The sequence below is a fragment of the Stegastes partitus genome, unplaced genomic scaffold, assembly GCF_000690725.1.
Source record: "Stegastes partitus isolate 25-593 unplaced genomic scaffold, Stegastes_partitus-1.0.2 Scaffold1696, whole genome shotgun sequence".
Taxonomy (NCBI): domain Eukaryota; kingdom Metazoa; phylum Chordata; class Actinopteri; family Pomacentridae; genus Stegastes; species Stegastes partitus.
The window spans coordinates 30,964-45,482 of record NW_007579427.1 but is presented as its reverse complement, the minus strand read 5'-3'; the positions used below and the strand labels follow the sequence as shown (position 1 = coordinate 45,482).

Here is a 14,519-nt window from a genome sequence, read left to right as displayed (position 1 = left end):
CAGCAGTTTGACGTAGCTTCAGACTACATAGTTCCAAAGTCTGTTTTAAGGCATTTATTAATTTCTGACGCTGGAAAATGGGACAAACTGTGAAAGTGTTTTGAACCAAGTAACGTATTTAGATTGTTCAATGTGACCTTGTTTTGAGAGAAGGTCATCAGCACAGGGCACAAACTAGAGGTTAGTAAGTGCTTTACAAAACATAAAGACACACAAAACAGCAGTGCAACCTTTAAAATGTGACCTCGTGCTTCAGTCGGAGCCTCTTTTTATTCACATGTCAGCACTCTGCAGGAATCAGCTCCCTCCTTCAGAAAGCAGCCCCAACACGTACAGAACCATATTTTATTTCCAGTGCACACCAGTCAGCACGTGGTCAGGCAGAACCTCAGCGTTGAGCGTTAAGGTAGACCCAACAACACACCATCTAATTCTGTTATTCCTAATCCCTGGTGCTGGAAATAGAACCCGGGTGCTCATATCCAGCGTTGGGAGCAGTCAGATTACTGCCTGCACCTAAACATCCTTTCATCCAACATTAGCCTCCCTCTGCTCTTCTAGTTCTTGTCTCTAGCAGAGAGGAGCAGAGATGCTGTGGCTCACTTCCATATTTCATAGTGGTTTCTGTTCCAGTAGAGGGATTAGGGAGGATGTGGGCCAGGCGGCCTGACCGTCTGACACCTATCTCAGCTGCAGTCTGGCTCCTATAGCTGTTTGATAGCTGCTTGGTAGTCACGCTCGGTTCCCTATGTGTGATACAACAGGCTCAGTGGGCATGGACTCAGGGCTTAGCCCACATCCACTGCTGCCTCTGCTCCTGACTCCATCATCGGGCCGATCCGGCAGCATTTCACCTCCACACAGCTCCGCCGTGCTGCAGAGCTGCTGGACGGTCCTGTCAGGGGGAATAAGGCTAGTTCTCACTTCCTAGAAAGCTTCTGGCTTTTGTAGGCATGTCAGCAATCTCCTGATGTTTCTCAGGTCACACACACTCACACACACACACACACACACACACACACACACACACACACACACACACACACACACACAGGTGGTTGAAGATGATCAGGTTAGATCTTGTCTATCTGAGCTCCAGCCTTTGCTCCTGTCACATTCACTCACTGGACTCGGTGTTCACAGAAACATCAGGCCTTGATGGAAGCAGCACATCCACGGCTAGAAATCAGTCAGCAGCAGGATGCCAGGAATCATGAAAGAGAAAAAACAGTTGCATTTTTTAAATCTGTCTACAACCAGGAGTTATTTACATGGCTGATTATCTCAGTTCTTCGTGGATTTGTTGTTTGGTCTGTGAAAAGAAAAGATTGAAAAAGGTTCACCAGTTTTGCCCAAAACCCAAGATGATGCCTTCAGAGGTCTCGTTATCCAGTTTACTGTCATAGAGCAGAAAGACACAAGAACAGTTTATGTTTGAAAAGCTGAAATAAGAGCATTTTAGCTTTCATTGGTAAACAGTTACTGGTGAGTGTGTGACCACCATGGTTGGTGATTGATGAGATATCTGACAGCTGCTGAGCTCCTGATCAATCATCAACTGTTCACCGTGCGTTAGTCACAGAACGGGATGTTACTCACAAAGACGCACAGGAACTGATTTGTACATTTTCTTTGCCTCACAACAAATGAAAAGGAGATAAATGGAGGACAGACTGCTGTTTTGCTTCTTAAATGTTTAAGTTGATGATAAACTACAGTGGTTTTGGTCCCGATGTGGAGCTGAGGTCAGTTTCCAGAGCTGGTGGCTGGGACGTCCAGATCCCCTTCATTTACTTTGTGATGTGCACTGGTGCTGTTAGAGCCAGTGAGTGGCAGCAGGTGTGGATGAAGCAACATGGCCAACAGCTGCAGCACAGACACGACGTGGTAGCAGCCGCTGCTGCCGAACTAACCGGCTGTTCTCTTGATCGATCAGCCGTTTGGTCTGTAAAGACTCAGAAAGTGGTGAAACATGTCCATCAGTGTTTCACGAAAACTCAGCATGATATCCTCACGATTCAACTGAAAATGTTCAGTTTATCGTCACAGAGGAGGAAAAGCAGCCGGGAGACGTCCTGAAGCTGGCCTGTAAATCAGTCTGATTATCTGGCTCAGGCTGTGCAGCCTCACAGCGAGCACGAGTCCAACGTTTGATTGAAACCTCACTTAGATGAGTTGAAAATGCAGCGTCTGTCAGAGTTGTCCTCAAATGGTCTGTTTATAAGGCGAAGGCTGGGGCACGGTGGACGGAGGACAGCCGTGTGTTGGGCCCTAAATGCTTTTTATCTAATGGAGGCTTTCATCCAGCGTGACTGGCAGCAGAAGACAGATGTTCTGTATAAACTCGTGTATCGGTGAGGCCCTGGACTCAGCACTGAAGGGCTGTGAGGGGAGTGGTTCTGGCTGCTCTGGCTGTTTACCTGCAACCTTCAGAAGCTTTTTGTCCAAACGTTTTTCCGGATAATAAACTTGAATGTTGCGAGTTCTCTGAAGAGAAGTTTAATAGACATCAGCAGCGGAGCAGTCAGAGGAGCCAGGGTATCTGTCTGAAGCAGTGAAGTCTCGTCTGACTGCCAGGTGTAGGAACGTTTCTGTTTGTTAGATCTGTGTCAGGCCTGGTTCTGGTTTGGACGCCAGCCTCGGCAGCTGGCCTGGAATGTCACGGCGTCTCAGAGGAAATCCAGACAGACGGAGAGGCACGCCGAGGAGAAAACAGCCTGCTGGAGCAGCTCCACGGCGGCTGGCTGGGCGCTGAGGGCAGGCCAGGGCGGTCGTCCACACCCAGGCAACACTTAAGGAGCACATATCAAGCTTTTGGGGTTTTCTCACCACTTTCCTTTTCTCCCCCATCAAACACTGCTCCTTCCACCTCTGAATGCCACGTCTACGGTCCCATTCCTCGACACCACCTGTCTGGCTGCTGGTTCCACCCTCAAACAAAGGCTGAGCTTTATTTCCACTCCAGAGTCACTTCTGCAGGAGCTACGTCCTCAGACGCCTGCAGCTCGCGTAGGTAGCCAGAGTTTTACACAACGAGACGCTCACACTGTCGCCTCCATCGTTTGGTCGCTTTGCTCCCATCGTGTTCCAGTTCATCATGAAGGGAATCAGTTGTCTCCTGCTCAATGATGCACTCACATCCTGTTGTGTATAGACCCTTTCCAAAAAATTAGAATATCATGGAAAAATTGTTTAATTTCCATAATTCCATTAAAAAAGTTAAACTTTCATAGATTATAGATTCAGGGCCCACAATTTAAATGATTTCAAGTATTTATTTGTTTATTTTTACGTGAATTGGGCCTCCAGCTCATAAAACCCACGAAAACAAGAATTCAAAAAATTAGAATACTGTGAAGAAATCAGCCCAAATTTTGGAGGCCATGAATGTTTTAAACTGAATGTCACACACTAGTCATCTTCTAAACTCAAAGCACCTGCACAGGTTTCCCCAGGTGTCATTAAAGTACTTACAGCAGCAAATAGATCATTCACATTATTATCTCAAGTTCTTTATTCTGTAAGTTTGCACGTTCTTGTGCACGTTCTTGTGCACACCTTTGCACTTTAAACATTCCCATTAGTTTTTATTACTGGAAGTTCCTTGGATTTACACTTACTGTTTAGGGTTAGGGCAACCCTAACTTGCTTTAAATTCTCTGTCAGCGTCTCGCGTAACGCAGCAGATCATCAGCTCAGACTGCTGCTATGTGAAGTCCATGAGAAGACTAACAGCTTCTGTGTTAGAATAGAATAGAATAGAAAAATACTTTACTTATCCCAGTCTGGGAAATTACTGTGGTCCAGCAGCAAGAGAAAAACACCAGTCACAACAGAAAAAGAGCCAAAGTTAAATACTATTTAAAAAATGAAAATTAAAAATGAGTGAATAAAATAAAATAAATAAAACGACTGTACAAAATGTGCAAATTGAAAAAACAGTGCAAAGACAGAGGGTTTTACAGAGCAGAGAGCTGAGAACGCTCTGTGTTGTTCAGGGTTACTGCTCTGGGTTCCGGTACCGGTCCTTGTGACAGCGGAGCTGAATCAGTCTGTTTGAGAAGGAGCTCCGCTGCCTGTCCAGAAGGGGGTGGAGAGGGTGGTCGGGCTGATCCAGAATAGATACCAGCTTGTTCAGAGTCCTCCTCTCCATCACCGCCTCCATGGTGTCCAGTTTGCAGCCGGTACCGGAGCCAGCCTTCTTGATCAGTCTGTTCAGTCTGTTGGTGTCGTCGGCTCTGATGCTGCCTCCCCAGCAGACTACAGCAGAGAACACTGGCAACAACAGACTGATAGAAAATGTTCAACATCTTGCTGCACACGCTGAAGGATCTCAGCTTCCTCAGGAAGTAGAGTCTGCTCATCCCCTTCTTGTATTCAGCCTCGGTGTTGATCCTCCAGTTCAGTCTGCTGTCAGTGTGGACGTCCAGGTACCTGTAGTCCTCCACCGCTTTAATGTCCTCTCCCAGGATGTTCAGGGGCTGTGTGGTCGTCCTCTTCTTCCTGAAGTCCATCACCATCTCCCTGGTCTTGGCCACATTCAGGAGCAGATGGTTCCTCCCAGACCACTCCACAAAGTCACTCAGCAGCGCTCTGTGCTCCTCATCCCGTCCACCACGTATACACCCAACCACTGCAGAGTCGTCAGAGAACTTCTGCAAGTGGACCAGCTCAGAGTTGTACTGAAAGTCTGAGGTGTGCAGGGTGAACAGGAATGGAGAGAGCACAGTGCCCTGTGGGGCTCTGGTTGTTGTAGTTTTCAGTGCAGGCTGGAGTCACATCTTATTTGTGTTTCGACTGTCGGCCAGGTCAAAACGGGCTCTCTGAATCCTCCATCTGTGGCTTTTGGGAACTGAGGTTTTCCATAGTGTGCAGATGTTTCATAGCTGAAACAGAAAGAAAGAGAATACTTTCACTTGTTGGCTGTCTAAGCCAGTGTGTTGAAGGAGCCACAGGCAGCAAAACTCATTGAGCAGAAACGGTGAGATGAGGAGGAGGGACGTCTGGGACACTAATGCATGGAGATGGCAGGTTTACTGTTGGACAATACTGAGAAGGAGACGACGGCAGAACCACAACATTCTGCATCATGGTGGCTGAAGCTGGATTACCAGCTGCCAGGACAATGAGAAGTCTCGTCCGAGACAGTTCCAGTGTGGACACGGTGCTGTTTCCTGATCTCTGGAAAGAAACAAAACGTGTCCGTCTTTGAAGGGTTGGAGTCTTAGAGGGAAGGAAGGAGGAATCAAATCTGCAGCGCTGTGTTTGTACGTCTTTCTCTTCTCTTTGGCATCTCCACTTCCTGTTTGTGACTCCTTCGCTTCCTCTCCGTCCTTCCCTGTTTCTGCGACCCGCCGACTCTTCCACTGAAACGAATGTAAAACTGCTGATCTGGCAGCTTTTTTTTGTTTTTCCACTTTAAAAACTGCACCATCAGGATGAAATTGACCGCATTACGTCTTCACTGTTTGTAACTGCGTGTCTTCCTTCATCTGTTTGAGGAACTGAAATTGTTTTCTGGGGTTTCTGAGTCCGATGTGAACAGCTTCACTGGAACGGTGACAGGATTCCTGTTTCTGACGGCGATGTGCAGATGAGGGCGCTTTCAGGGTGTTCACATGACTGAGCGATGAGGAAAATTTGCAGGAATTTCTTACAAGAGAGGAAATATTTTCAGTTTCTGTGATTTCCTCATAATTGCTTCAGAATTTTCCTGGAAACAGGAATTAGTGACAGTGAAGTCTGAGCTCATACACACTGTGCTGGTTTGCTGAGGTGGTACAGCAGGAGCGTAGTGGGGAGATGGTATGGGCTGTAGAAGGAGGTTCTTCTTATCCATTGAACAGCTGACTGTGTGTTACCCGCATATGACAAACTAATGTGGACCTGAAGTCATCTAGAAACCAGCACTGACAGAATCTCACACCAGCTTCCACTTGCTAACCTTCTAAAGGCTTTTAGCTGTTTGTCAAAGCTTCCTCTGCAGCCAAAGTTGGCTCAGTTGTCTAAAGCTGACCTGAACTTTGACTCTGTTACAGAGTGCTGCTATCCAGAAACCTTTGTCAGCGATTCCAGTTGAATAAAGACCTCCAGCAGTGAGTCCATACATTTAAGTCTGTCAGCTCTCTGCAACCAAATAAAGCCACCAAAGAAATCCCAGTCACAGCATGTCAGGAGTTGCTGCTCCTCAGCTTGCAGGGCTTTTGTTCCTGTCACACTGTCCTCGCTGCAATATTAAATCCTGCACTTGGTTGAAACAGCGCGACACGACTGGAAAGAGAAACTCAGGAACGTCTACGACGACACGGTTAGAACGTCATAAACACAACTTCTGTCATCTATCTGACCAAAACGGGAAAAAGCCTGAAATCAGCGTGTGCAGCCTGTTCCCACACTGTTCTCTAGTCGAGCAGATATTTACATGTTTTATCTGTTTCATGCTCGTCTGCAGTTCAGCTGAAGTTCCTGAGTTTTTGTCATGTTTCTGTTGGTTGCTGCTGAGTCACTCTTTGCTTCCCTTTGTGCTGAGTCATGAAGTACTTTTGATTTAATGTTTTTTACTGTTTTCTACAGTCAGTCTATTTTTTGTGACTTTTAAAGTTAGATATGTAGAATAAATTGGTTTGATGAAACATCCCACTTTTGACATGAGATTTGGGTGATGTTCTGACGGAGCGCCTCCAGGAGTTCAGGGATGGCCTCAGCCGCTGATAAATAGGTCATTTTGGCACAAATGGTGAACTCCACAGCCACAGAATACAGCAGCATAAACACTCAGTCCGTTTCTTTAAATAAAAGATGTTGGTGAAGCCTGAAACACGGTTTTATTCCGGGCTGTGTTCACACATTGTCTGATTCCTGCTGCTGCGATCAGTTGAACAGGTGAGGCTGCAGACAGACTTTAAGGTTTGTTTTTCACTTCAGCTTGTTTTAACCTCTTTGCTGTTAAAGAGACACGTTTGGATCTTGTTTCTTCCTGTGTGGAGATGCTTTCCTGCAGCGATGGCATCACTTGGACAGGAACTGTGGACAAACAGGAGGATGTGCAGAACCGCAGTTTGGACACAACAACATGTGGCTTTATATTCCAAACACAAATCAGACGAAGCGTGTTCTCTCTCTCTCGACCCCAGATGGACCGGCACACCCTCAGCACTGCATTAAAATCAGTTTGGGCGCTAATAACGCGTACGTTTCTGTCCGTCTGTTTCAGGAGCCTGTTTTCTAGGAAATCCAAAGAGCCCAAGGCAACATCCCACAATGCACCAGGGTGGCGACTGTTCAGCAAGACAGCAGCCAGAGAGGGCGATCCGAGTAAAGACCTGGCCTCCACGATGACCGCACAGGAGGTTGGTTCTTTAACTCGTGTCATGATATGAGTCATCACATAGACAGACGCAGCCTTTTAGCTGCAGTTTGTCAAAGAGCAGCAAAGTTCTGCTTCGACTATCAGAGTGTTTTAATCTTTAAATGGATGCAGAACAGGAACAGACAAGACAAAAGGTGAAAGTCTGAGTGACTGAAACACATTCAGCCGCTGTAGCAGAATGCCAGTGAGGTGCAGGCCGGCTAGCAGGACTCCCAGTGTGGTGGTCTGGCTTGTTCCTGTGCTGTATGTAAACGGATGGAACTGTTTTCTGACATTTGGTTGACATTGAAGAGGTCCAACAATAATGAAACGGAGAGTTTCTTGCAGGTCAAGGCTATTTAATATCAAAGAAAGTGTGCGGGACGTTTATGTTTGCGTCGGGAAGTCCAGATGCTGCAGTGGAGTGCTGCATCTGGACTCAATATTCGGCCTGCGAGACGTCTGATTGGCTGTTCTGATGGTCTGTGTGTGTGTGTTGTAGATGCTCCAGAGGCTAATGCTGTTAGCCTGTTTACGTACAACACGGAGGCTGTAAAGTGTGTATATGTGAGTTTATACGGTCGCCGAGCAACTTCAGCACAGCGCCTGCAGCTGAGGAGGCAGATGATCAGCCCCCCACCCGCCAACGCACACACTCACACACACACACACACACACTCTCACACACACACACACACACACTGTAAGCCAGCAGATATGTAATTTTCCCATCAATCAACCAGCAAGAACTTCCAGGCAGTCGCTGTGTTAAACCCTCCAGAGGCTAATGTAGCGTAGTCCCGTCCTGCTGAAGTACCCTTGAGCAAGATGCCTGACCTCTCCGGCTCCAGGTTGCTGCCGGTGTGATCCCTGACCGTCCAGTGCAGTCTGAAGGCAGCAGAGGCAGTCTGAGAGCCCGCTTTGCTCAAACCGTCTGATGCTTGCTGGCCTTTCTCTCCTCACATGACGGCCGCCAGAGTCAGATGATTCATCAGGGAAGAAGCCGACCAGATGTGGCTTCAAGGCGGTTGACACGTCAGACACAAAAGTGTGGAGGAGGAAGACGAGAGGAGGAGGGGTGGCTTCACTTACTCTGTTCCCTTTGAATACAGTTTGTGCAGGATCTGCTGCCGAAGAGATGTCCTAGCTCTCGTCTTTAGTGAAGGAGAGGAATCCTGAGAGATTCAGGAAGCTGGGCAGAAGTTAAAACCAGCCTCAGGTCTGGCCAACATCTGCACCACCCAGATGGCCTTGTATTGGTTTTTTATGAAACGTTCTTCTTGCTCTTGGACAACACATGCTAATTAGCTGCTAGCTAACTTTGGTGCAGTTACCTTTCATTGCCACTCGAAGCTGTTCTCATTGACACATTTTTGTGTTTCTGTTGTCAGCGAAGCAGCTCATTTAGACTGATTCTACACCTGCAACGCCCAAACGCAAGTTCAAACCGTGTCTGCTGTAGATTCAGTGACTTCTCCATGTAAAGCGATCGCGCAAAAACAAACTCAGAAGTCCTGGTGTCACACTTACTGGAATCTGTGGCTCACAGAGTCTTCTTCCTGAGTTAAGAAGTTCAGAGCAGGACATGGTACAGTCATGGTAAATAACTGACCCCTTGTCTGCAGTAATAAAGGCTGATCTAATCCACGCGACTTCATGGAACCTTCTCAGTCAGCTCTGTACTGACCTGTCTGCCAGTGTGAACACATTTAGAGGAGTCATGGTTTCTTTCTTGGCTTTCCTAAAGTGACGACAGAAGTTTTATTTAGCTTTTAGTTTCACAGCAAGAAACCGCTGAATCAGGGTGCACAGTTTATAGAAACCCTGAAGCTGCAGCACGCTCTGACCAAACGCTGTGGCCTGGTTCGGCCAGTGGGATGTGGACACCCCTCCCTGGAAACATGTTTGTTTTGATGCACTTTGTGTATTTTTTTGTAAGGCTGCTTAGGTCAGACGCATTCAGAGACCCGTGACAATCCCTGGAACGCTACATGACTGGCTTCTTACTGGAGGACCATGAAGATCTTTAGACGGCGACTGGTGATCATCCTTTGTCTTAGTTCCCACACTGGGACATCTGATCATGATATTCGAGACTATCATGAGCTTCCAGCTTAGTGGCAACAGGTTTAGGTTTGGCCATTTCCTGCTGCAGCATCACAGTGGCCTCATGCACTAAGCCAGGTCTGCTAAGACGTGGTTTGGAACAACGTGCACTAAAGAAGCCTTCGCTCTGACCTCCAATCCTTCTGGCATCTTTTGGGTCAACTGGAACGCCAACTGCAGCTGCAGCTGCGTTCCAGCATGAGGTGGAAAGAGTTATTGCAGCACATGAATGGTTCTGGTTCTGTAAACGCATCAGATCTGTTTTTAGTCAGGCCTGTTCCAGAAACCTCCGCGTACCTGTCAGGTGTGGCTCATTGGTCTTGTGCAGACAGCTGTGACGATGGCAGAGACTTTTCTCCTGTTTATAGGAGAAGTGTTCTGTGCTTAGAGAAAACAGCGAGTGGTCCAGCTCACATCCTCCGCTGTGAAGAGGACTGTTCACCTTCTGGCTGGGGCTAAACAAAAGGCAGAGATCACCTGCTGCACCGTCTCTTATAAACATGGCCAGAGGTTCTCACTTGTCTGTAGCGTAGACGAGGACAAGCAGCAGCTATTCACCTACAAGAAGGTGAAGGTGTCGCATCCTCTGCATTTGTCCTTGACAATGAATTAAATGATGATTCACCTACGGACATAGCAGCTTGGTGACTCCAACCTCGATCAGGTCCGCTCTGGTTTCTCCTGGCGTTCAAACATGCTAAGCTAGTTGTACAGAGTGGCTGAGACCCAGGCGTAGAGCTGACCTACTGGTGGCAGCCCACTGCTCCTGGAAGGGTTCGATGCACAGAACCCATCTCCATGTGGGAATTAATTCAAGGGAACAGGCCGTGTGCTGCTTCTGATCGACGGGTTAGTGCAGCTGCATGTTGCAGCACTCATCTGGCTGGTTTTACTCGTTGCATTTGCAGTGTTGCTGCTGCAATTAGTGACGCTTACAGGCTGGTTCTGTCGGTTCTGTCACTGATTGAAATGAGCCTTTCTTGATTTACATTCATGTCATCTGTGTACATTCTGGTTTGTACGGTTCAGATGTTGCAGCTTTGATTGTAAAAGGCACAGTGGCATTTACAGCAGTTCACCAGGACATCACTTGACCAGTCACATGGTTTCTACACCAGAACCTGTGTCTCCCTCTGCTGGTGATGCTCAGAAATCACTCATAAAGACGCCTTGTCTTGTTGCCCCACAGCTGTCCTGCTCCTGTCAATGAGCTGTTTATTGTGCAGGCTCAACACACACACACACACACACACACACACACATTGACACACACACAGAAAACACACACACACACACACACACACACACACACAGTCAGCCACACATGCAGATTGATCCAGACTCGACAGCGTCTTCCTGTTGTTCTGGCCCGTGAGAGGCTGGTTGTGTCGCTGTAGACATTTAGCAAAGAGGCAGAACTTTACCCACAAACATGGCGTCTGTAAATGTAAATGTAGGAGAATTAAAGGCATTTAAATCACTATAAAGCACTCGACACGTTGCTAGTCCCACACGACCTCCTGGGGCTGATGAGGACTCTTGGTGCTCGTCACCGATCCAGCGGCTGTTTGAAACCTGGTTATGTTATTTATGTCTTTAAGTGTGTGTGTGAAGTAATAAGATGAAGATCTGAGGAAATGTGATGAATGGGCGACCACGCTCTTCTCTGGGACGTGACATAAACACAGCGGATAACACCTGGTAATCGAGGCGTTTATGTGGAATAGAATAAATAGAATTGTACGATGTGAAAACTGCAGTATGGAGGACACAATATAAACCACTGGGCCTTCATCAGTGTAGCTTCTGACTGTCAAAACTGCAATGAAGAGATGATGTGGTTTGAACAGCAGATGGCCAGGTGCACACAGCTATGAAGTACAACTAGAAATACTTCTGCAGCTTCTCACTTACTTTCTGCACATCGTCTATGTATGATTCTCCTCTGGGATTGTCGTTCTTGTGTCACCTGACCTGCTATTATAAGGCCTTGGACATGCTGCCAGTGGCTAAGGAGGCCAGCAAAGATCATGTTTAAGCTTCTCAGACAAACTATTAAACAAATCCGTCCTAACAAAGCTGCAGAAGCTTGTGGAACCAAGCTGAGCTACGACTGTTGGATCTCTACTCTGTGTGACGTTTCCATTTTTTTTCTTGTTCTGTGTCCTCAGCAGGAGCAGGAGCAGGAGCAGGACTCGGGCGTGTCCCCGTGTCCTCAGCGCCCCCTGGCTGCAGGGAGGAGGAAGAATCTGGAGTTTGAGCCTCTTTCCACCACAGCTCTCATCCTGGAGGACCGGCCAGCGTAAGTAGAGCCAGTCTACATCACACAGCTGGAGCTACACTATCCATTGTCACTGGTCCAGTCTGAGAAAATTGAGAAAAACGTTTTCCAGTTCACAGCAGATCTTCTGGTGTAGGAGGGAACTCTGCGTCTCTGCGTGTTGGACTGTTGGTCGGCATTTTGAAGCGAGGATTTGAAGATTAGAACTGGACATTATCAGAAAGGATTGAGACCAGACAAATCGTGTAAATATAAAACAGCTGATCAGGTTTTTCAGGCTCAGAATGGATCTGGAGGGAGACTGTTGATACTGAGACCAGTCCATCAGGGAGCATGTGTCCCCTTATTTGACAGAAATCTGAGTCTTTTCCTGTCATTTCTGAACATTTGATAAACAAAAATGTCTCTGTGCAGGATGACACCCTGCTCATAGTTGTTAGCTGCAGCTCTAGAGCGCTGAGATATCGCTAAGCGTTGCTAACAAGCGTTAGCATTTAATACAGAGCAAGTTCAGCCCGTTTCCTCCCAGCATGCTAAATATCCTGCAGCCCAAAGGTCTCAGGTGTAAATCTCGATGTGCTGCAAATTCTAAATATACCACAGTTTAGTTAAGAGCCGTGATGTGCCAGGCGTCTCCTGGCAACAGGGAGCATCTGGTGGGAGCCACAGGATGAAGCAGATCAGTGTCACTGAGAGACAGAGTGGCTGTGTTTGGCTGAACACCTGACAGGAAGAGAAACCGTCCAACTGGCTCGCTGCCCGTGTGCCCGTCTGTCTGACTGACTCTCTGTCCTTCAGGAATCTGCCTGCCAAGTCCATGGAGGAAACTCAGAGACACAAGCTGGAGTACGAGGAAATGGTGGCAGGAGCCAAGAGGAGAGGTACTTTCACTCACTGTATGTACACGTCTGGGATTCGAACTGAAGCCTGAGGGCCAGTTCAGCCGTTCCACATCGGTTCTGTTCATGATGCAACAGGTGCACGTCGGACGGCTGCATTTCCCCTCGTGTCAAACAAAGGAAACACACAAGGATATGGCAGGTGTTTGCAGATTAGGTGTTCATGTGCCAGACACAGTGAGCAAACAGCAGCGCCTCCTCCTGGATACAGAGAAGCATTCATGAGGAATATTATTGATGAGTCTCTCCACACACCCAACATCTGTTTTAATTACTTCTACTTGTTTTCCTGGCCGTTGCCACACAGACACAGATGTCCCCAGATTTGATTGGATGATAAACTTTTACATCACGTGTGATCTTGGAGATGTCGAAAGCATGAATTGGCCTTGGCCTTAACAAATCTGCTTTGATTTGATTGGTTCAGACACGTACACGGTGGCCTGCAGGGACAAAGTTAAGGCAAAGTCATGCTCCGTGCACCCATGTAGACGTCATCACCTCGGGGGAAGTCTGACAAATCTGTGGATATGAGAGTCTCGCACAATTTAAACAACGACATAAGCACAATGACCAAAAAGACAAATATGAATGAAAAAACACAATAAAAGTAAAGACAATTAGAAGATACAGCACATAAAATGATGCAGTGGTAGGTAGAAAAATGTTCGGCCACAGCTTCAGGCCTGACTGCACATGCGCTGGGAAAACCGATGGTGCTTAAAACTTGTTATGAGGAGAGACTGTTCATCTTTTTATGTTTTACCTTTATCTTGTGAAGCTCCTTGTAGCTCCAGTTTGAAATGAAGTTTATTATTGCCATTTGAAGGAACTGTAATGAAAGTAGTTGCACCATAAAACATTTCAGCTTGAGTATCACGACGTCCACACGCACAGGAGTCACACCATGAATTTACCTGTAGGCAAAACAAAGATCTGATTAAATGTGAGCAAACCTGGTGCCATGCTTCCCTCTTAGAACTGAAGGAAGCCCAGAAGAAGAAACGTCAGATGAAGGAGCGCCACAGACAGGAGGACAGCATCTCCAACGCCATGGTCATCTGGAACAACGAGATCCTGCCACACTGGGACACCATGTACGTCTCCACGGCTTTGGGATGCCACGTGTGCAGCGCGTTTGAGTTGCTTATGGCTGTTTGTTTGTGCAGGAAGGGCACGAGGCGGGTCAGGGAGCTCTGGTGGCAAGGGCTGCCCCCCAGCGTCAGAGGGCGAGTGTGGAGCCTCGCCATCGGCAACGAGCTGAACATCACACCAGGTACCAACACTTGTTCCTTCATGCTCTGTGAAATGTCGTCAGATGAAATACAGGTGGGCTGGCTCTGCATTTTAATGAATGTCAGCAAATCCCATGTGTAATAGTTTGTGTTCCAAAGCTCATCTGGGTATTTGGGGGAAAACAAATCGAAGCAGAGGGATCTGTTATAATAAGAGATTTAGACCTGACTGTAAAACCGGAGCTGAGCGATTCTGATGTTTTTGGTGTGAAAGTTAAACCCTGATTTCTGTCACAGACCATAGGTAACCCTCCAACCTTGTCTGTGTTTTGTGTTGGTGCAGAGCTCTATGAGATCTTCCTGTCCAGAGCCAAAGAGAAGTGGAGGAGCTACAGTGAGACCAGTTCAGTCAACGACAGCGAGAGCGGTACAGCACATCTCCCATCTCACACTGAAGTCTCACTGATAATGTTTACAGCCCATATTCTGCTTTGTAGCTTCCTCTTTTTTTAATGCATGTTCTGCAAACTTACTCAGCCCAAAGAAACCTGCATAAGGTCTTGGTTTTTCTGCTGTCACGCATCACCATGTAGCATGTCTGCATCACGGCCACCCAGCAGCTAGTTTGGCCCTAAAACAAAGCATCTGTC

The 14,519-nt window shown here is 47.3% G+C and overlaps 1 protein-coding gene across 2 annotated transcripts in view; it reads left to right on the top strand.

The window, feature by feature from the left end:
- LOC103372105 (TBC1 domain family member 12-like) overlaps nt 1-14,519 on the top strand; it is a 25,024-nt gene that overhangs the window by 4,347 nt on the left and 6,158 nt on the right. The window contains exons 2-7 of one of the 2 annotated variants that reach the window (XM_008301661.1): nt 7,214-7,349; nt 11,629-11,756; nt 12,534-12,616; nt 13,614-13,731; nt 13,804-13,910; nt 14,213-14,296. In XM_008301661.1, coding sequence (XP_008299883.1) covers nt 7,214-7,349; nt 11,629-11,756; nt 12,534-12,616; nt 13,614-13,731; nt 13,804-13,910; nt 14,213-14,296 — 656 coding nt within the window. Of the gene's footprint in view, nt 1-7,213; nt 7,350-11,625; nt 11,757-12,533; nt 12,617-13,613; nt 13,732-13,803; nt 13,911-14,212; nt 14,297-14,519 lie in introns of both variants that reach the window. The other variant, XM_008301662.1, reaches the window with a different exon arrangement.